The 22,913-nt window shown below is 37.2% G+C and overlaps 1 protein-coding gene across 1 annotated transcript in view; it reads left to right on the top strand.

The window, feature by feature from the left end:
- The window catches only part of LRIG3 (leucine rich repeats and immunoglobulin like domains 3), a 44,368-nt gene that overhangs the window by 5,573 nt on the left and 15,882 nt on the right, over positions 1 to 22,913 (top strand). Inside the window, exons 2-11 of the mRNA XM_087765329.1 lie at positions 1,983 to 2,054; positions 2,324 to 2,398; positions 15,250 to 15,384; positions 16,030 to 16,173; positions 18,384 to 18,527; positions 18,858 to 19,001; positions 20,006 to 20,149; positions 21,513 to 21,593; positions 22,261 to 22,332; positions 22,704 to 22,775. Coding sequence (XP_087621455.1) covers positions 1,983 to 2,054; positions 2,324 to 2,398; positions 15,250 to 15,384; positions 16,030 to 16,173; positions 18,384 to 18,527; positions 18,858 to 19,001; positions 20,006 to 20,149; positions 21,513 to 21,593; positions 22,261 to 22,332; positions 22,704 to 22,775 — 1,083 coding nt within the window. The remainder of the gene's footprint in view (positions 1 to 1,982; positions 2,055 to 2,323; positions 2,399 to 15,249; positions 15,385 to 16,029; positions 16,174 to 18,383; positions 18,528 to 18,857; positions 19,002 to 20,005; positions 20,150 to 21,512; positions 21,594 to 22,260; positions 22,333 to 22,703; positions 22,776 to 22,913) is intronic.

The raw sequence follows: 22,913 nt of genomic DNA, 5'->3' as shown, positions 1-22,913 counted from the left end.
TATTATTTTTTTTTAGCTGTTCACTCCAGGGGAGGACAAAAGGGACGATGGAATTGTCCTGGCAACGTTCAACAAGTACTGCATAAAGCACCAAACAGTTGGGGGAGTCTTAAACAAGGTTTTACTGTCCCCATGTGCTGTTGAAGAAGCCTAGGTGCCTGACTGGGTTGCAGCATTACGCCTGTGTCCAAGGATCTGCGATGGTGGGTGCAGAGAAACTGGAGTTCTCTGGATCTGCAGTTGTTCAGGGCTTAGTCACAGTGCAGAACACCTAGCACAGACCCTGAACCTGGCTTCATTTAACCCAGTTCTGGTCTGCGTGCAGGAAGGATATGCTGATCATCAGGTTTCTTTACTTCCAGAACTGTAGGTGGAGAGTAGATACATCCATGGCAGTCAGGCCTGTGTTTGGCATGCTCAGTATAGGTGACTGCACTGAGTCATCCAGAAAAAGTAAGGAGTCCCAGAGTTTCCTCGTAGATTCAACTTGAAATACACTTCATGCCTGCATGGCTTGATAAGGACCCCGGCGTGTTGGATAACTGTTCAGTGCTTAATTACCATGGGGAAAAGTGTTACGAAGTGTGAGTGATTTCTTTGTTTTTACCTGATGCTACAGCAGCTGACTGCTGAAGCGTGCCGATGCAATACAGACACAAAGAATTGCAAACTCTCACTGGAGTGAGTTTAAGAACTCCTTAAAAATGGCGCAGTTCTTGTTTGCTGGCTTGGATAAACTTAGTGTTGTTATGTCCAGCGAGTGCTTCGCAGATGGCTGAATCGGTGCAGGTGAGGTAGTGACAGGCGGTAGTGTGGGAGCAGGAAGGTGCATGTTGTGGTGGATGGGTGACTAAAAAGGGGGAGGTCTTCAACAGGGCTAGCCAAGGTTGCAAGATCAGTTGTGAATCTGTACTGCTTGTGCAGATCTCTATAGATATGCGAGTTTGAGTTTCTGTAATTATCTTCTCTGCCTTCTGTTATGTGGTCATTCTTTTATTTCTGTGATGTTTCCAGTACTTCTGAGGGTACAGCAAAAGTTTCTTAGGATTCTATTTTATGGCGGTGTCAAATGTTTGAGAGGACATATGGTAAAGATGCATGGTGTCTGTAGGGAAAATAATTTCTTGACAGTTGTCAAGAACACGTATGGCACTCTTGGTACCCTGGCTTGTTTTGTAGCAAACGCTGCAAAGACACTAACAAGATTTCTTGTAAACTGCATCAATATATATTTGGGATCTTCAGTACAGAGCAGCACATGCTAAGTGCTCGAACGACTTCTTCAAGTGCCATTAAGTGTGGTATTAAGGTGACTAGCATACAGGCATCTTAAAACTCAGAATAGAATTAGGCCTTCCTGTGTCTGTTTTCTTCTGATAATTGCTTGTTTAAAATCCCCATTAATTTTGGTTATGTAGGAATGGAGCCCCGAATTGTGTGAAAGCATGAAAATAGAACTGAGATTTATGGACAGTCTTCATTTGTGTACTCACCATCTGTGCGTTGCTTTAGAGAAGTAAGTGAGAAGAGTGAATGATGCAAATAGTATGATTGACTCAAGGAATGAGACTGCCATGAGTCTTGGTTTATGAATTTTCCTTCATGGGCTAAAGCAAAGAGGTTGCTTTAGCCAGATCTTTTGTTGTGAAGGGATGGGGAAGAGTGATTGTTGGTGGTGTATATGAGTCAACATCTTAAGATGTTTTTCATGGATCTTACACACGCCCCAATGAACAGTTCTAAATTGTTCAGAGATGTAGGAAATTCTTTGATACTGCTGGAAGTGATCAAGATATTTACACTTATTTATACCTTGTAGACTCAAATGAGTTTCTATTCTGATTTTACTAGTATTAAAAAAAAACAAAACTTTTTATGTACTTGGAAACAAATGATAGCGTATTTTGGATTGAAAAATTGTATTGCTTTACCCAATATTTCATGGCAAAACTGACAGGCTGTTTATTTTTGTAACCTCATAGGGACTTAAGTCACAACAAATTATCTTCAATCAAGACCGGTCTCTTGGATCACCTTCATAGTCTTCGGGAAGTGTAAGTTAATTTGTCTTAATTTAAAAAAAAAAAAAACCAAAACAAAAAAAACCAACCAGTGTTTGTGTATGCTATTTCTCTAATTATGTAGCTATATCTCTCGGGATAATTGGTTGAACAACAAAGATGTTTGCTATTCTGATATTTTACATTAAGTGAAACTGGAATTATTTTTTAATTTAGGGGTGACACTTCAGCAATTTAGCAAATCCAATGTACATACCTCTGATTAACATCAAAGCTGACTCTCCCTTTTCTAATATTAATAGGAAGTTGAACAACAATGAACTGGAAATCATTCCAGATCTGGGACCAGTCTCTGCAAATATAACTCTTCTGTCTTTGTAAGTAGATCTTACTCTTGTCCCTAGTTAGTGGAACTAACTCTACAGGGTTCATGGAAATATGTGCATTACAGAGATTAAAGTGAAATAATTGGAAATAGAGCAGCTTGTGGTTAGGAAGTGGATTATGTCATATTATTTAGCAGGTTGTTTAAAATGTGTATAATTGAGCTTAATCCTTGTAGTTTTTATGCTTCCCTCAGATACAAAGACTGCATTAGAATTAATTTATGTTGCGGTAGTGCCCAGAAGCCTCAGCCCTGTTGTGCTAGGCACTGTACAAACATTAGTAAATGTTACACAAACTTGTACAATGCAGACTTTAAAACAAGAGTTATACTCTATCATTATGCATCTTGGCTGAAATCCCACTTGCATTAAATCATGGCAGAATTCCATTGATTTCAGTGGGCAAGATGGGGAAATCCCCTCAAGACACAGCTTCAGGACAAGTATCTAGGCTAGAAGATTATTTGCCAATATCTTTAAAATGTCTTTTTGAGCCCGTTTTAATGCATGGCATAATTTTTTTACAGCTGCAGTTAATAGATACAATTGTGACAAATGATTATGTTTATGTTCATTGTTTTGTTTGAAAGAAATTAGTAGGTTACTTGATGTGGCATCTATAATATGGGTATAAAGTTGTAAAAGGCAAATAGGGTCCATAACCAAAGCAGTTGACTTTAAAGGAAATTTTATTCCTGAGGATTTAACTTGAAATCAGTTTGATCCCCCCTCCCCCCTGCTCTGTGATCTAATGTCTCTAAATAGTCAAGGAACTGCTAACAAAAATAGTTACTATTATACTATAATTGGAAAAAAGAAAAGGCACATTTTCATGTGTGGGATTTGGGTTTTATCAATGGGAATCTAAAGTGTCTAAAGCTAGTAATATGTAGCCCTCTGGCCAAACCCTGCCCTTGAATACAAATTGCAAGTTACCTTTCTTGAAGAAGCCTGAAGGGTTAAAACAATACAGTAAACTTTGGAAAGCTGTTCAGTTAATTAAATTGATCACTATTCAATTGCTTACATCTGGTGATTTATAGGGGTTTGTTTTTACTCTAGGCCTAGGTCAGCTAAGTCAGCTGGTGCAGCCGCTGTGTCTGGACTGCTCTGTTTGAATAAGAACTAAGTGACATTTGATACTGATGTGGTTTCTTACAGATCAGAATCAGAAAAGAATGAAAGAAAAAGCAGATGGTGTCTGACAAATAACTGTTGAATTTAAACAAATCTTCTATTTTGCATTAGTGTTGATGTTATTTTTACACTGGCATAGAATTCCGTAGTTTAAGCATCTAGTTGGTCTAAAGAATATATATATATATATATATATATTTTTTTTTTTTTTTTACCTTGCTAAGGTTCTTTTTACCACAAGGTTGGAAATACTGACATAATAAAGTGGTTTGTATCCTACTACCTTACTTCTGATGAATATAAAGTTGAGAATTTGTCTTAGCATCTCCTCTAGTCCTTCTCATGGAAACTTAACTAGTTTAGATGAACCTAAAATCATCCTTCTGCAGCTGTGCAAAGATTTTTGTATTCCTTTGAGAGAATACATGAAAATCAGTCACTGCTGGATTGGTTGTTCCATATCCTTAGGTCACTAGCTTGGTTCATTTACTCAGGTGGTCAAACATGGAAAAACCTTTGTTAGATTGGTGCTCTGCACTATATATACTGACACTTAAAAGAGGGAAGAAAAAAAAAAAAAGTATTTCTAAAAGCTGTTATCATACTACCAATGCAGTTAAAGTTGGTCTGGTTGGATGCTAGCCTGTTCTTGTTTTAATTTCCATTACTTCTGTGTGATGTCAGGAGATTACTGAATATTAGTGTGCTCCAGCTGAGATTTAATACTTATTATATGACCACAGCAGAGATTCCTTGAGATTAATGTGGTAGAAATAATTCATTAAGTAATTTAAAGGTTTTACGTTAACTTATGAATATCAGTGTATAATAGTTAAGACAATTGTTTGTTCTGTATCAAAATGGATGTACATAGAACATAAAATTAGAGAGTGGTATAGCATTGTTCAACAAATAAAGCATCTTGTTTCTTTTGCTAAAGTTTCTCTTTAAAACATCTTACAGGTTGGAAGTTATTTATGTAAAGATGTTAAATCTCATTTTACAGAAAAGAATATAAATGAAGAGGAATAAACATACAGCAGTTGTCTGGCATAAAAATATATCATAGATGGAGAAATATTAAATCTAATGATACTTTTTTTTTTAGAAGTGAAAAAATATGTTCACTTATTTTTTCTGTATTGGATGTTATTTGGAGGGGTTGAATTAAACTGAGTTAATGTGATAGCTAACTCATGTGAGGAGAACACATATGGAACAATTAGAATATAATTTTTAGAACCACTCTTCAATGAAAAACTGTACTTGAAACATCTGATGACTTTCTTCAGGATTTTAAACTTTTATATGAAAGGAGCTTGTGGAGCCTTTCCAAAACAAACCACTGTTTCCTTGTTGAGTCTTTGTTCTGACTTTCAAATAATAGCAGAAAAGAGGGTGCTAGTCTTCTGAAACTGATTTGATTGCATTTCTTATGAGATACATATATGCTGGTTCATTACTATCAGTTGAAAAGCCAGTTGTTTTTTCCAAGGAGTCTTCAAGCAATGCTGTGGAAGTGATGGCTTCCTTTCTTGCCAAAATCTTCATTGTTGAAGAAACTCTCTTCTTGCAAGAATTTTTTTTCACTTCTTAGTACTTGTCACTCAGCTGTGGAACTTTAGAATTTTACCTGTTCTGCAAGAATTTTCTTGCCCTGCAAAGGAAGTTACACTGCTGGTATGTCTACAGTGAATAATAGTGCAGGTATCTCCATTCAGCACTGTACGTCTAAATTCTTTAAGCAGTATAAACAAGCATGGGTGGATTATCATGTTAGTGTAGTTTCCATTTCTGGAGCTACCTCATTTCTAGCTGTCTAATTGATATTTATCTAACTTAGATATTTACATACTGTTGAATTATGCAGGGCAAATATACCCAGAGCAGTAGATGTTCCCAGTCTCATGGTCATGGTCTGTCTGTAACATGAAACAACAATGCCATTTTGTTTTTATGGATGCCAGTTGAGAGTTGAACACCATGGGAGAGAAAAATATCAGGCAGGCAGGCACGCATGCACTGCTAGAGTCTGTGATGTTGGTACAGGAGAAGAAAATTGCTATTGTCTTTTATGTCATTGCTGTAAAGTTTTGTACCTAGGTTGAATCCAGAAATAGATTGAAACCAATTAATATAAGTACAATAGCCTTGTATGGAAGTCCTACATGGTGTTTGACTACCAATGACCATTTGCATAGGGGTTTTCACTTAAAAACTCTTCAGAAAATATTAAGTACTTTTAGTGTGATGAGTGCAGAAAGAGACTGATATGCAAATGTTGCAATGTTATTTAAGGTTTTGTTTAAGGATGTATGGTTCAAATAAGAAACCGATACTACTTTACTTGCGGAATTTTTAAAAACACATAATTGTAGACACCATCCAACATCATCAGTGCACTGTATCTTTGAGTACTCTGGAAAATGGAAGGCAGCAGTGACTGTACAGAGACAGAACAACTTTAGTATTAAAGCATCTGGCCTCTCCAACTAAATTTTACTGTTCTTATCAAAATGCATATGTAGAACTAGAATTAACATTAAGAAACATGTCTCTTATTACCCACATCCAGGATATGTTATACAGTAATCATCTTGCTGTCTGTAGGGACTAGAAAAGCTGTACATGCTAAAGTCTCTAGTGCGTATAGTGGAATTCTGACATTAGACTAGCTTTAAACGATGGAGTGGTTTAAATAAACTTGTGATTTTACGTTTTACTGAATGGAAATTATTTAAAACAACTAGTACTTGGTGCAGGTGATTTAGATGGAAATATCCTTGTAGCTTATGTTGTAAAGACCGATCATGTTAGTCTAGAAAACAAACGTATTCAGTCTTACTAAAGCTGCCAGGGTGGAAAATACAAAGTTTGTGATGTGGAAACAAAGGAGCATGGATGATTCACAATTCAGTAATGTTTTTTTTAAGTTTTACATTAATATGTGGTTCGTATTATGTTCCCACTTTACTTTTTTCAGAATGTGAAATCTTCTTTTCAGAAGAGACACATAGAATATGCAACATAGTACTGGTTTTCCTCTGCTACCCTGAGAGGATCCTCCAAACCCATCTGCTCAGGAAGTCTTTAACGCAGTTAAAACAAGGAGTTGCATGGCCATTCAGTTTTGAGTTGGATGATGAAAAATGTTTACAGTATCGAGGTTTCCCAAAATGTTCCCACGTGTTTGTTAGGCGCTGAACTGAATCCACAAGTCGCTTTTCTGAAGGCTTTCTACAGCCTTCAGTTTGTAGTATCTGTCAGTTGGTATATGCCAAGTTTAAATGCATTGTCTTTGAAGACATGTGTCTTGTGTCCTGGATGTTTAAAAAGGTAAGTGAACAAAAAATATTAACAAAAAAGATTGGTCAGGAGATAAAACGGGACAAAAAGGACTGGAAAGTATCCAGTCTTAATTGACTGCAGGGGTCGCAAATTCTCACAGTAAGCAAAATTTTTCCAGCTTTAAATGTAGCTTTCTGATCAGCCACTTTAAAATGACTCTGATTATTTCATTATCCGTCTCAGGCCTTTGGTGTTCAATGAGCACTTCTGAGAAGCAAACTGAAATGCTAAAAGTGAATGGCTGCACTGAAAAAGTGCAAAGTCATTCTCTTCAAAGGAAAGAAAAAAAGCCAAACAAAACAACAAAAAAATTATCCAAGCCATCAACAATGGTTTGTTTTAAAAAAAAAATTATTATTTTCATCACTGAAAGCAAAGAAAAACCCAGGGAATGCCTAAAAAGTTTCTTCAGGTCCAGATGGTAGTGTGTGCTCTCAATGGGAGGTTCTATTTGTTGCTCATCAACCCACACAGCTGCAGTGAGGAATTTATTGGAGAAGAAGATCTGGAAGTTTTGGTGTGTACTAGGCTTCATAAATAAGCTCTGTAATTTTAAAATTAAGTTATCAGAAGAGCCCAGGTTTAGCTTTGTGTCTTCCTACATTAGCTCCTTCCTCCTGCCTTGCTTAGTTGCTCATTAATCCTGATTTCAGTCATCAGTAAAATTTCTTCAGTGGACAGCACACTTTGATCCAATCTCAATAAAATCCCATTGATGAAAGACCTGGTTACAACGTGTTTGTTTCTTGCGATTGGTAAAGCGTTACTCTGTCAGGCAGTGGAGACAGAGCTAATGCCGATGTGATACAAACCTTTAGTCTGTGGAGCTTATGATACTGCAGTGTCAATATCTTTACTTACAGGGCTTTCAGAATGAATGGGATTGTTCGTGCTACCTAACTTAAATATGTAATCTGAAAAAGGATTTTTCTTTAGAGCTCTTAAAACTAAGTAAACCAGCTCTTAAGTTGAAGTGGCTTCTCATAGATCTTTGCTAAACAAGATGCTGAGCTTGTGACTAAAGGTTTGTAAATTCATCTGTATTTTAGGCAGCTTCGTGCTTGCTTCCATTCTCCTTACCAGGAAGAATAAAATAGTCTTACCTTCTTTATTTGGGGGGTGGGGGGGAATAGTAGAGCATATACTGGTCACTGATTTTCATTCTTGATTAAAAAAAAAAAATCTGTGTTGCCAAAAAGATACTCTTCCAAAACTTGAGCATGCGCTGTTGCATCCTAGCTTTGATTAATCAACATACAGCTTAAATATGTATCTAACTTCATGCACAAATGTAGTTACTGAAGGAAAGTGGTGATAAATCCCTTATACTATTTAGAAGGGATTTTTATTTTAGTATTATTTAGTGTCCATTTCTGTTTAAAATGTGGAAAAGTATATTTAAATATGTTTTGTGATAATGGGCTTCCCAGATCATGCTTCAAATAGTCATCTTGAGAAGTAAAATTCAGTTAATTGAAGGAAACGTGCAAAATAGATTATATATTTGCCCCAGCTGGCATTGTAGAAATAAGAGTGATAGTTTGCACTGTGTGGCAGTATCTCAATAAGGAAGACTTCTGTGAAGGGCCTTCTGTAAAGACAGAAGGCTTTTTTTGTAATCCTTGTTTGCAAGATTATTTGGAATAGGGGTAGGTATGAGAAATCCGCCTCTCTGTCATCTCACAGAGTGGAAGTGGAAGCTGTGTGTAAAATTCAGGAGAACGCTGTTTTAGTTTGCATTTAGAGAGCTACAGTCACAAGAAAGAAGTTTAGATGCAACTCCTGAAAATGAAAGCTTACATTCAGCGGGAGTGGATGCCTTTCCCTTCTGCGCTTGCCAGAGAAAGTGGTATTGTGTGTTTATAAAGCTAGCATACTAAACTGAAGTCTGGCTCCCAATATTAAGAAAATGTTGGTCAAATATTTTACATCCTTGTCATCTCTTCAGCTACCACTTTATTATGGGAAGGATTAAGATTTGGATGCTGCCTGGAAGAGTTTGTTTTGAAGAAGGATTGAAAGAAAGGATAGAGGAATGCCAGACTGGGCTTCAGGCATAAGGCTACTTGGAGAAGGTCCCAAAAATGAGAGTGGTGGTAAACCATGTGTGACTTGGGCTGAAGTTGTGAGCAAAAACCTAGAGCGAAAAAACTTACTGGAATTAGTTCTTGCAGTCTTTGACATTTGGTGTGGAGACTAAGAGGAAGTAAATGAAAGAATTTGAAAAGGAACCTGTCTTAGTCAGACTTGCGGACATGGAAACTAGATTTTTATGGCAGCAATTTAGGCTGAATGATGGGAAAGGGAAGAAGTATCTAGAAACCTAGAGTTTGTTGTAGCAAAAATATAAAGTAGTGAGAGCCTAGACGAATGCTTTTGCAATGAGAATGGAAAAGAATGCAAATTTTATGAGCTATTTGCAGCGGAAAAAAGCTGGCATGATTTTCTGATCAACGGTGTTAAATAAAAAGATGAATTAAAAAGAATAATAATGGATTAGAAAAAATAGAGAACACTGTTCCTGTGTGACAAAATGGAAGAACGGTAGGAAATTTTACCAAGGAGGAGGTGCCAAGTTGTAGGGCATACAGCACAGAGAATGAGGGAAGTCAGAATGAAGTTAAGCGGTTAGGCATAAGTATTGGGGTTATGTCTTAGAGAAGTGGTAGGTGGTTATTGCAATAGAGCAGTGCAATGTAATGATTTGGTGCCTTGAGTGAAACAGAAGTGGACAGGAGAACATCCCTCAGTTTGTACTAACAGTTGAGATTAGGAGTAGATCTAGAAGGTTGTGCAGTCTGAAGTGCCTAGACTTCAGTCTGCGCCCTCCAAAAGGGAGGGTTGGCTCTGTAACAATAAAGGATGGGTGTTTTTAATTAACAAGTCCATACATCAGATTAGAAATATGATTTATAATATTGGAGGGCATTATGCTGGGTTTAATCTAGGTCATAATTCTAATTGTCCAAGACTTTAGCATTAACTAACAGTCACCGAGTGCACCAACTCTGCAATTCCTGCTGTCAGCTCATGCTGAAATAGCTATGCCTGCATTGCTTTTGTTTACCTTCTTTAAAATAAAATAGTGAACTTACACGTTCACTTGGCTATCACGTGCTAAGTAACTTGTGATTATTTTGGAAAGGCCAGAAAGTGTAATGGGAAACAGATTCCAGGGTATCAAGAAGAGAGTTTGGAAGGAAAGTTTCATTAATTACATATCAATACTATGACTGGAATCAGGAGAGAATTGCTATGGAAGTATCACGTGTTTGAAAGTTTGGATTTGCCTCTGTCTTCTTTTTGATGATGGAAACATCTCTGATCCCAGAGTTGTTTCATTCTGCATCTTTCTCTTCCCCTTTTTCCCAGTTCATGTTTGGTTTAGGAATCAATAAACCTTTGCTCTCAAGTTTTGGACAGGGTATCAGTAGCCAACAGAGTTCTGAGTTTTCATTTTCTATTTTATGCCTGTATACCACAAAAAGCACAAAAAATAAGAGCAGAGATTTGCTGACATCTGGCTTGAAAGAGCAATGACAGACGTGGATCATGGAATGAAGGAGACCTTCAAAAGAAAGAACAACTACTTGCCGCAAGGAACGTGAGAAGACTGTGCGTGAAAGAGGCATCAGACTTGTAGACCTACCAGTAGGACTGGAAGTGAGCCAGAATACTGGCTCTACTTCTGGCATCTTTGTCTTGGAGAAAAACAGTTTCACTTGAAATATTTCTGTATCTAACAGTTGCAAAGATTAAAAAAAAAAATGGAGGTTCTTAATTCAGTGCAGTTGGGTGTCTAATGGTGAGAAGAGCATGTGGTCCCATTCATATCAAGGGGATTTTTGTAAGGGTAGTGTTCACCTTGAAACCATAATTACAATATTTTAAATCATGTAATTGTTCATTACAGTCTGGCTAATTTTAGTAGTCAAATGAGTAGAAATTTAAGAAAAAAAAAAAAAAAGGTCTTTTTTCTCTCTTTCTTCTTGTAGGAGTTACTGAGACTCTTTCTTCTGGTATGTGCTCCTTAAGTTGTTCAGCCTTATCCTAAAAGCCACAAAACATGAGTCTTCCAGCACTTTCTGGGCAAGTTTATTACAGTATTGCTATTTAGTCTTTGCTATCAATTTTTTTTTTCTTTTTGCTTAAATTTTCTTCCACTCAGTGTCTTGACATCATTGTTTCTTACAAGAGCTCCAAAAGTCCAAAGGAGTTTGGGAGGGCTGGAGGGGGGAGTGTGGGGAAACAATAGATGTTATGCCAGGAGTCATATATGTCAGTGTGTGAGTGGAGGAAAGAATAGGTGAAGGAACCACAAAGGTGTGAGGAAATGTGAAAAAGGAGGCTGTGAGCTGTAGCGGTACATAACAGAGACCACCCGGTGCGTGCTCAGATGTGGACAGTCATGTCTGCTTTGCCTGTGCTCTGACATGGCTGCCTCCAAGCCAGCTCTAATTTGGAAGCTCTGTAAACAGCAGACTAAACATCTATGAACCCCAGTGCCTTGGCTTCAGCACTGCTCAGAAAGATATATCTAGCCCTAGCAGAGTGATTTTTCTCTTTACATATCCTCTTAGTCTCTAGCAAAGACTCTACTGTGATTTCATTTGCCTGTTTGTGAGGCAAATTCAATATATCCTGCCTCTTAGGGCTTAGTTGGGGGACAGGAGATACTGTCTTAGTCCAGAATCACACAGATATTAAAACAGTTATTTTACATCTAACGGCTTTGGAGAACAGGCTGCATAGACACAGCTCTCCAAAATTGTCTTTCTAGACAACTTGTTTTTTATCAGGTTGCTCTACCTCCAGACTCCTACACATGCTTCTCGTCAGGATCATGGGGTAAGATGAGACTAAGAGGTTCTCAAAACACAGCAGATCAACCTGGAAGATCTACCTGGAAGAAAGAGTTATGCTGGAGAAGGAAGTGCAAGAGTATTTTTTTTTGTGCTGAGATTTTGAATAGAAACAAAAGATAAGTCTTCAGCTCTTAATCTATTTCAGAGTTGAGTCTTCCATGTTACAGGATCAGAGTGATGAAGCTTGCATAGGTATTTCTCTTACTTAGAAAACTTTACATATTGACAATTTTTATCAAGAGATACTGAGTCATACTACCTCAGATCTTTAAAAATTGGGGTTTTTTTCAGCACATAAGAACTATTATGTCTAAATGGTGTTAACTAGATCCTTAACAAAATGGATACAGAAGTTGCTGTCCTGCTTTATATTTCCCCAGAGGCAAGGAAAGTACAAGTCGATATGTCAGATATGTTGTAGCTGTTGTTTATACAGAGTGAATCTTGAGATCATGATTGATAGGGCTATTATAGATGTTTTGGCCTAGTGGGGTGGTTAAAGTCATGAATGCTGAGACGGAAAGCTAAGGTTTCTCATACCCATAATGAAAAACTGATATTCTGTCTTAAGCTGGTTTTCACACAGCCTTATGTAAAAATAATTAAATCGGTCTGCATGCACTCTAGGGTGGTTGTTTTTTTTTTTTTTTTCTGCAAGTCAGGGTGTAGGCACTCAAATTGCAAAAAGCATGTTCAGATTTATGCAGGTATTTTTGGTGGTTTTATCTGTGTTCCTTGGTGCTCCTGCTGCTTTAGCTATAACAGGAGAAGTTTTAAGGAAGCTGTAGTGTGTTGCTGCTCCTTGAACATGAAGAAATTGTGATCAGATTGCTGCAGGTCTGCTTCTGTGAGAACTTGATGTGCTGGGTCTCCTGTTGCAGGGGATCTCTGTTGCTCTGATCTCCCTTGAGGGTCTGTGAAATGAAACCAATGTGTGTGCAGCTCCTTTTGTCTGAGCCCAGTAATAACAGCACTTTGCTGGAAAGTTGTTTGGGGTTTTTTTGTTGTTTTGTTTTCTCCCCACAGTGAACAAACTTGTATGCTATTGTGCCGACACAAAGGATACTGTTTGGTTCTGTCTTGACAGTTAGGTAGGCTTGCATTTTCAAGCATGTCCTCCTTGACTAATTTTGATGGTGATTTGGCAGTTATGAGGAAGCCAATACATTGGTTTTATTTGATTTACTTAAGTGATGATTATGAAGAAAAATCAAATTAGAATTGAACTTTCTCATTTTAACTAAAGCTGGGCCTTAAAGCAGAACTATTTGGATATGTTCAGGGCTGGATAATCTCCTTCTAGGTGTGAATTATGCCACTTAAATTTTTTTGAAGAGAAAACTGGACTAGGAGGCTGAGGCAGTAAGGAGTGAACCCTTCAGATATTTGGCATTTGAGTAGCTTCTACAAATATGAGTAAGCAGGAAGGTGCAGTGAGGGCTGGTTTGATTTTTCATTGTGAGAGGGACTAGGAATTTGATGTGTAGCTCTGTTTCTGTGAACAAAAGAAGTTACTTTCTCCACACAATATGATCTTACCATCACGAAAAAAGAAGAAAGTTCCCTGAAACAAGCTGGGTTCTTTTGTTTGTTTGTTTTTGTTGTAACCTGGTCTGTGTCAGGTAATTTGCCAGTTAGTTTAAGTGCTAATCTCTAGGCTGTATAAGAGTTTTATTCGGTTCCATTAGGTCCAACTAAACTTTGTAATACAGGGGCTATTATCCTGCCAGTTGTGAGGAATTTCTGTTTTATGGAGCAGTGCTGACACAAAGACAGCACTGTGCAAGCCGTCTCTATAACTGAACACTTTCACACTGCAATTTAGGAGGCGTGCAGTTCAGGAAATTGCCGACTTCTGCTGGAGCACACTTTTACTGCAAGGAAAATTTTATTCATCACTCAAGTAATTGGCAGTTTTAATACCTTGTTAGTAATTACCTTATAAACAAACTAATGCATAAAGGCAAGGCTCTATGACCTGTTATCTAACTTGCAGTGTTATTTGGCCAGTGGAACTGAAACATGGTGGTGGTGTTTGTTGTTGTTTTTTATTAAAGTAATTTGTTTCCATTTGTTATAAATACTTTCAGCTAAGAGTTAAAAACATGCAGTGTACCTCTACCAGACAGCCTGAGGAATGAAACACGATACAAGCACAGCGTTGGAGGGGCTGCAAGATCACTTACCCATTCCCACATGTGGTCAGAAGGCCCATTAATCTAACTTCTGCTTCAGTTTTTGAGTCAGGACTTTTTTATCGAGCAGTAATCCCCCCACACCCCTTGAATATGTGAGAGTTGTCCCTGCTACCCTAAACATGTGACTTACTATTTGATCCAGAGCAAGTATTTCCAATAAAGGCAAACACCTTCCAGAATCAACATTCTTGTTGATAGTTTTACTGAAATTGCCTTTGCCTGCAATTTCTAGGAGCTGGGGAGAGCTCCTAAAGTTTTATCGTTCATCATACTAGGTACAGAATGTACCACAGCCAGAACTGACTTGAACTTCCCAAGGTAACAAGGATCATTTCGGGTTATGTTAATTTAATTGGTCGTGATATGTTTTCCCCTATGTACCATTAGCTCCAAACGAATAATCCGATTAATGTTGCTGATGTGTGTGTGTGTGATTCTGTACATTATGCAACTGGGATGGAAAAACTGGTAGGTTGCTGGGTATGAACATGAAATATGATCGCTGGAAAAAGTACATTTCATTGGAAGTGAAAGAAGGGGTGTTCCTTATAGTAGACTAGGATACCCATGTCTTTAAACAGTTGCAGAATTTTTGTTGTGGAACTGTGTGATGCTTAGCTGAAGTTTGACCAGACATGAAGTCCAGAACCTCTGTAATAAGCTGTAATAAGCACAAATTTTATTCTTTGCAAACTCACTAGAAAAATATGTAGATGAAATACTAGGTCTAATTGCAAAATTATAAAATGTTTTTCTGAGGGGGCACGCTGTTGTCTATCTCCTCTAATCTAGCTCTGTTTTTATGGAGATTCATCCTGATTTTCCTGCCGTAGGAGTTCTCAAAAAAGTAAACCAATGTTTAGCTACTATGATATTAATTAGGTTAAAATAGAAAACAACTCTAATCTGATTTCATTACAATACTGTGATATACTGTTCGATGCAAATACTAGGTATTTCTGCTGTTCAGAAATAGATGATCATAGAGTTTTACGTCTTGTTTTCAAAGCCAGGAATTGCAGTAATTGGATTAAAATACAATTTTTTTCATCTTGTTTGCTGGGAATATGTTTTAAGAAATGTTGATGAACACGTTTATTTAGAGCATTCCAATTTGTGATTTGGGATGGCTAGAAATGAATGTTATGTCTAGAGAACATACTTTATTGGTTTTCTTTCACTAGAAATAATTTTTAAGTGGGGGAATTATGACTGACGAAAGTCAGTTCTTGTGTAGTTAACAAGTGTTTACTCTGGAAGTTACAGTCTTTTGACTACTGTCCTTCAATTTCAGGACCAGTAATAAGATTGCCAACATCTTGTCTGAACATCTGAAGCTGTTTCAGAGTCTAGAAACTTTGGACTTGAGCAATAACAACATATCAGAGCTAAAAATATCATCATTTCCATCATTACAGCTCAAGTATCTGTAAGTAAAACTTGTTATTACTGTTTTTTCTTTCAGGTTACTTTCAAAAAACTTGTTGGAAAGCTTAGATTGGCAGCTGTTTGTTAAGGTACTAAATCTTCTTTCAATTAGACATGCATTAAATATTTATTCCTACTTTCACCTGTTGAGTTTAACATAAGCTGCTAACTTGAATACTTGAGTTGTTGCAATGAGATGTTTTAGTTCCTAAAAACTGAAGGTCATTATCTTGAGATGAAACAAAATAGATGTGTCTCTTGAGGGAAATAATTATGTAACAATATGAACTTAAGTTCCCCATGGTTGGCTAGTCTTGAGTTACATAGTTTGGTGGACTTCTTTTGAATCTACCTTAATCCTTATTCAGTAGTACTGCAATGCCAGAGCTATACTGAGTGAGAATAAAGTAATGGACTTACAACATGCTATCTTCTGCCAATAATACACTCCCGCAGAGTAGAGCAAAATGGTGGTGGTGAAATACTATTTGACCATAGACTGAGCTGTCAAGAGCTCTAATTAATATGATAAATGAAATTCCATTTATCAAGGAGTAGGCAGCGCAAGAGCTTTGTGTTTCACTACTTGGTATTAAGAATTTATTAAATAACTGTAAATTTAACCTTCTAGACATTGTTTCAACAGGTACATTAACAGTAACCGAATAACCTCCATGGAGCCTGGTACCTTTGACAATTTGTCTACCACACTTCAAGTATTGAAACTGAACAGGAACAGAATTTCAGCAATCCCTCAAAAGATGTTTAAACTCTCCCATCTGCAGCACCTGTAAGTGCAACCTACAATTGACTAATTGTTTTCAGGTTTTCCAAAGCACTGCCAGTGCTTGAACTTTAGCCTTTAATTTAATCAGAGGCAGAGTGAGACAGACACAGAAAACATATTACTACAACCCTTACTAACTGCAGCTTTGTACTGAACAAAACTAGTCTTATATATTGGTTAGATGTGAATAGTCTTTGTGTTTGAAATCGTGTTTGCCTATTGAAAGAAAAAAATGGCTGGAGAAGGGCTAATTGCAGTATTCCTGTAAGAAAGCATTGGAAGAATACTAAGTGAAGTAAACTTCTGTAGTTCACTACAGCAGTCTCTTATTTTTTTTGTGCTTTCATGGTGAAATGAAGGGAATTAATTTGCTTTCAGAAGGTATGACAATAAGCAATATGCTTGAGTAAATAGACCTCCATCAGCTTCACTGATACAATGCTGTCTATAAATGTTTTACCTAATAAATAATAAAGTTATTTAATATGGAAGAGGATGGGGAAATTTTTTTTTTTTTTTTGGAAACTTAGAGTGCAGGAAGTTCACAAGAGGATGGGCTAGGACTGCACTTTGTCAAACCCTGAATAATTATTTTCCATATTAGATAGTCAGGAGTTAAAAATGATGAAATCTCTTAGGTTAACCTTGAAAGTGAAAGGTCATAAGAACAGTGAAGTGTTAGAATGCTTGACACATCTGGAAACAGTGACTGTGTCTTTTCTGTATACAAATGCAGGAAGAGTTTGACTCAAGCCTCAGTAGAAGAGTGTGAGAACACGCCTTCAAAGCTCAGGAATTGTTAATGATCTTAGTAGACTTTCTGATCTTCAGATTCAACTGAAATTTTGGAAGTTGGTGATATTCTTGCCTAAAAAAGTTATACTCATTCACAATTTAATCAGTAGGCTGACCTAGTTATGTTAGGTGGCTAATCTGCAATGAAGGTCAAAAATTTTTGTTATCACCTGAAGGAAGTATTCAGAGGACGAGTGGGGAAGAACTGAAGACTGTTCTTACTGAATGTTCTTCATTGCTTATGCACATATAAACACAGGAGGAAGAGTAGGGTTCATATCAGGCTACCAGAGAGGAAAGCTGAATTCTTAGAAGACTGAGACTCTGAAAAGTAATTGTGGTATAACTATGGAGAGAGAATTATTTAGGCCTTCTCCTCCCATAGGGAAGTTAGTTTTGGAAGGAGAGGATTCCTGTTGGTTTGGTAGGATGCAGGTTGATAGATCTAAGATCTTCTTGAAGGGGCAGATGATCACTCATTGTATGAGGGCCTTTTCTTAGTATTGTCTAATCCTGTCTCTTTATATATCAATTGTTGGTAATAAATATAACTGTTAATTTAGCAAATAATAGCTAGTTTAAAATTCACTGTTATAAAAACAGTTAACGTGGTTCTTTGTGCCTGTGTGAGGCTAGACTTCCCTTTTCAAGTAGCTCAGACAGTCTGAAAGCTGTTTGGGGTTGGTGTAGGGTTTGGAGTTAAAGAGAACCAAAGCCACGAAAGTGTTATGGAGAGCAGGAAAATAGAAAATATTGAATACTACTGTCAATGCAGCTTACCCTCCAGCTAGTTATGCCTTCTAACTCCCTTGCAGGATACACATGGGTCCCAACTTCTGACCTACACAGGGTATGTGTAGTGGCAGAAGGGCAAGTGCCAAGACCACTTGATGAGAAAGAAGGAAGGACCTATTTGTAACTAGTTGTGGGGAATGAGGGAGGACAGTGTAATGAATGCTTGACTCCAGATTAAGGAAGAGAGGGATCACCCAGGATATTTATTTTTGCCTAGTTATCACAACTAAAAATTTTAACTTTTTCTTTCTGACTGATTATTGATTGCAATTACAAGCTAACCTTAATGGCTCTACTGCTGGATAAACACCAGGAACTTGTTTCTGCTTCAGAATTTGCGAACGGAACTAAGCATGACAGTCTAGGTCTTCAAGGATTCTTTATATCTGAAAATCAATGAACTACCAAGTACTTGTCCTCAGTATCAGAAAGGCAGAACAGTATTAGCATGGTTAAACGTAATGTATTCCAGTAAAATGTTTGATTTTTTTTTTTATTACATCTTGTTTCTGTTTTATGTGTAAGAAAAGCATTTAAATAAGGTTTGTTTCCAGAGGGGAAAGAAAGGTTGTTGGCATGCAAGTAAACTTACTCTGCTGTAACTGTAAATTTTATTGATGCAGGGAACTGAATCGCAACAAAATTAAAAAAATAGATGGGCTTACTTTCCAAGGACTTCCAGCTTTGAAATCATTAAAACTGCAGAGAAATGGAGTTAATAGGCTCATGGATGGTGCTTTCTGGGGATTAACCAACATGGAAGTCTTGTAAGTATCAACTTTCTGCTGATAGATTCTGCTGATAACATGTTAAGTAGAATTGCGCAAAATGAATAGAATTGCTTGATAAAATTTCAAGATGTTTTTGAATTAAATTGTTCTAGTGTGGTTTGAAAAGCAGCAAGCAGTCATTGGTGAACATGTAGGACAGCATATTCTGAATGCATGCATACAACTCTAATAAATGTTAACAGAGGCTGCAGCTGTCTAGCCAGTATCATGAAGTCAGATGTGGACCCGTGGCAAAGCACATGTGCCACTGAGTTTCTGAACCTTACGTCTTTTATTCTGTTTGTATGTGTTTGTGTGTGTTTGTAGGCAGCTGGACCATAACAACTTAACAGAGGTAACCAAAGGCTGGCTTTATGGCTTGCTGATGCTGCAGCAACTCCATCTCAGCCAAAATGCCATCAGCAGGATCAGTCCTGATGCCTGGGAATTTTGCCAAAAACTCAGTGAGCTGTGAGTAGCTTTTATTCTATTCCAGTTTTGAAAGCATGGTAGATGCCAAAGCATGAGCTTCTTACCACTGATCTATGAATTTTTCATAACAAAGTTTCCAAGGTGACAACAACTTTTTGTATGTAAGGCAGTGTTGTGGTTTAACCCCAGGTGGCAACTAAGCACCACACAGCTGCTCACTCACCCTCCCCCTCCACTGGTGGGATGGGGGAGAGAATCGAAAGGGCAAAAGTAAGAAAACTCACGGGTTGAGATAAGAATAGTTTAATAATTGAATTGAAATTAAAATAATAACAATAATAATAAATTGTAGTGAAAAGGAAAACAACAACAAAAAAACGGAGGAACAAAACCCAGGAAAAAAACAAGTGATGCAACCGGTCACCATCCGCCGACTGATGCCCAGCCCATTCCCAAGCAGCAATCACTGCCTCCCAGCCAACCCCCCCCAGTTTATATACTGAGCATGACATCATATGGTATGGAATAGCCTTTTGGCCAGGCTGGGTCAGCTCTCCTGGCTGTGCCCTCTCCCAGCTTCTGGTGCACCTGGCAGAGCATGGGAAGCTGAAAAGTCCTTGACTAGTATAAACACTACTGAGCAACAACTAAAACATCAGTGTGTTATCAACATTATTCTCATACTAAATCCAAACCACAGCACTATACCAGCTACTAGGAAGAAAATTAACTCTATCCCAGCCGAAACCAGGGCAGGCAGTTACATTTTGTTGAAAGAGGTTGAAGCCAGCTGTGACTGCTTCATGTCACTGTGGCAGTTGTACTAAAACTGTAACAGTCATTTTCAGATGAAATTCATTCTGCAGTAATTCGTGAATTATCGGAAACACTACACAGGCTGTGTGATCAAAAATGGTGTAGTAGGTTTTGTGATAGTTGTAAGGTAAAAAACTTTCTCTCCCCCTGAAAATTCACCTGGGTTGAACTGAGTAATAAGCACTGCAGCATAAACACTAAAATACTTTTTTTCCTTGAATATGCAGAGATTTGACGTTCAATCACTTAGCAAGGTTAGATGATTCCAGCTTCGTTGGTTTAAGTGTGCTGGTTGGACTGTACATTGGAAACAACAAAGTAAATTACATTGCCGATTGTGCCTTCCGGGGACTTTCCAGTCTACAGACTTTGTAAGTTGACAAACTCATTTTTTAAGGTCAAAAACATTAAGAAAATCCCTCAGTGTGTGTAGATTTTTTTTTTTTTTTCCCCTTATGAAACATACAAGAATCTTTTGTTAGCTTTCCCCAATCAGCATATATTTTTCTTACAGTAGGATTTTTTTCAGAATAGTTGGGAAAGGCAGGACTTCCTCTTTAGTTAAGACTGTGCACAATGGATGGTGGTAATTACGATACGAACTTTCAGTAGCATTATTATGGGAAAGGCATGTCCCCATTCAAAAGCAGCAAGCAGCACTGCTGCCCACAGCTTTAGGGATCTGGATGATAGTTGTGGCTTAACTGAATCAACGTTTTCCCTCACGGTAGAAATAAGAAGACAAAACTCAAAACTGTGTATTGCTATGGATGCTGATGCTTGTCGTGACTGAGCAATTACTTTAAGCATTTGAGCATTTTTTGAAATAGCATTTCTTAATGGAGGGGGAAGAAAGAAGTAAACTAATCTAAATATATTCAGCTTCATTAAACTCTTCCAGCTGCGTACCATTGACCCATCTGTTAGCCGGATGAATGAAATGGTTGCCTTTCCCTCTAGGCTTTGAAAAGGGTGCTAACGTTTTACTTTCAGGTGTTTGCTCACATACTCACGCTTTGGACATCTAGCAAAGATGCAATTCAGAGGGGTGTATGCTATGTTTTTTAAGTATACAGAGAGATATAGATCACAGAGAGGGAAGTCAGATACTTGCGAGGTGTCTAGGAACTAAGTGTTAGACTTTTCCTCCTAGATTTATTTTTTCTTCTCTAGCCCTACCCTGTTGATTCTCTGCTGCCACGCTGTTCTTTTCATAAATGCCTACTCTTTATGCTTTGCAGATAATCAAGCTAGTGTTGTGGATGTTGTAGGATGTAAAAATGATTCACTTATTAATAAAAGTCTTTGTGTTCATATTATGAACTTACAAAGGCATAAGTGTATTTTGTTTCAGAGAGGCGACAGTTGATCCTTTCCCTTCCTATGACGCTCTTTCTCTTATGATAGTCCTGTATCTGAATACCCTTGTAGGGGAATGTGGGTTTGTTTTCTAACAATTCTTAAAATTGTTGTGGTTTTGATCTTTTAAATTATCAGTGGAAAAAGTACTAATAGTCTTCAAAGTCTCCTCAGTAGAAATTTAAATGAAATAGCTAATCAGGAAAAGCTTCTCTTAAAAAACAAACAAACAAAAAACCCCAAACAAACAAAAAACCAAGGTACCAGAAAGCTATTTTAGAAATTGTTTTAAATAATACATGCTCTTGAAGAAGTATGTGCCTTGTTCTTTTTAATAGCTCTTGTGGTTTGATTTTCCCCTCCCCCCTTAAACAGGGATCTGAAAAACAATGAAATATCATGGACTATTGAAGATATGAATGGTGCCTTTTCTGGCCTAGATAAACTTAGGAAGCTGTGAGTATTGCTACAATATTTGTATCTCATCATTCCTTAAAAAAATGAGCTTAGATTATGTGTGTTTCAAGGGACAAGCCCAACACTTAATGATGTTATATTTTCCGTAGCTGAGATGATTTTATTTTTCTCCCTTACCATTTTGTTCTCTATAAAATGTTCCTTTTCTGTAAAAGAAATTCAGATTTTTCAAGTCAAATGAATCTGAAATATTTCAAATATTACTACTATTTATGGAAACATTTCTCAAAGAATGAGGGTTTCCCACAATAGGAAGTAATAAGTGCATTATATGACAAAGGCACAGTGACAGGGATAGTCTTTGATAAAGTAATGTAGCATCCAATGGAAGTGGCCTCATTGCATTGAAATTTTCAAGTGCATATCTATGAAATAAAAAGATGCTTACGTGTATACATGTAGAATAATCCATGTCACTGAACTGTACACATTAAACATCTTCTAAAATCGTTGTAAAGTCTAGATGTTTACTCGAGGGGAATAAACGAGTATCTTTTAGAGGTGAGACACGTTGCTGCATTGGGGAAGGTTGAATGGTGAATATTAGTCACAGTTTAGAAATAAATGCCAAAAATGCAGTTGTTCAGCTCAAAAAATGCTTCCATTTTATTGTATCTTTTTTGCATCATGTACTTATATTTTTCAGGATACTCCAAGGAAACAGGATTAGATCCATTACAAAGAAAGCATTTTCTGGTTTGGATGCACTTGAACACCTGTAAGTAGTAGAAATTCACATTTAACTCAACATGGGAAAAAATGAATTTTGATACTAATTGCAATACAAGTCGGACTAATAAGCTTTACTTATGACTTTGAATGAAATATACTTACCCTGGTTGCCTTGGTGATCTTGAGAAGGTTCTTTTATTTTGGAGTTATGCTAAATATGAATTTTGGAATTAATGCAGCAAGTGTTATGTATTAAGCATGCTATAAAACTCCTTAATCCTGTCTCTTTAGTTTTGGAGCTAAGGGATCCTTTCTATGTCACTAAGGTAGCAAACTATTCCTTGAGTCTTAAGTACATTCAGTTTAATAAATTACTCTTTCCTCCTCTAATGTTATTTTTCTTGTTTTTTTTCCTAGAGATCTAAGTAACAATGCAATTATGTCAGTTCAAGGAAATGCATTTTCACAAATGAAGAAACTCAAAGAACTGTAAGTTTCTATCTAAAGATACCACCTCTATTAGATATATATATCCATACAAATATATAAATAAAAGCCTTGTAAGATGTTGCCTGATGCAGTGATAAACTCCCACTGTAATCTCTCTGAAGTCATGTAAAAAGGGTA

This window comes from Nipponia nippon, unplaced genomic scaffold (assembly GCF_047370975.1).
Source record: "Nipponia nippon isolate SJK-2023a ecotype South Korea unplaced genomic scaffold, ASM4737097v1 scaffold_3, whole genome shotgun sequence".
In the NCBI taxonomy this organism is placed as follows: domain Eukaryota; kingdom Metazoa; phylum Chordata; class Aves; order Pelecaniformes; family Threskiornithidae; genus Nipponia; species Nipponia nippon.
Note: the sequence above shows the minus strand (reverse complement) of the source record. Positions and strands in the feature narration are given on the sequence as shown.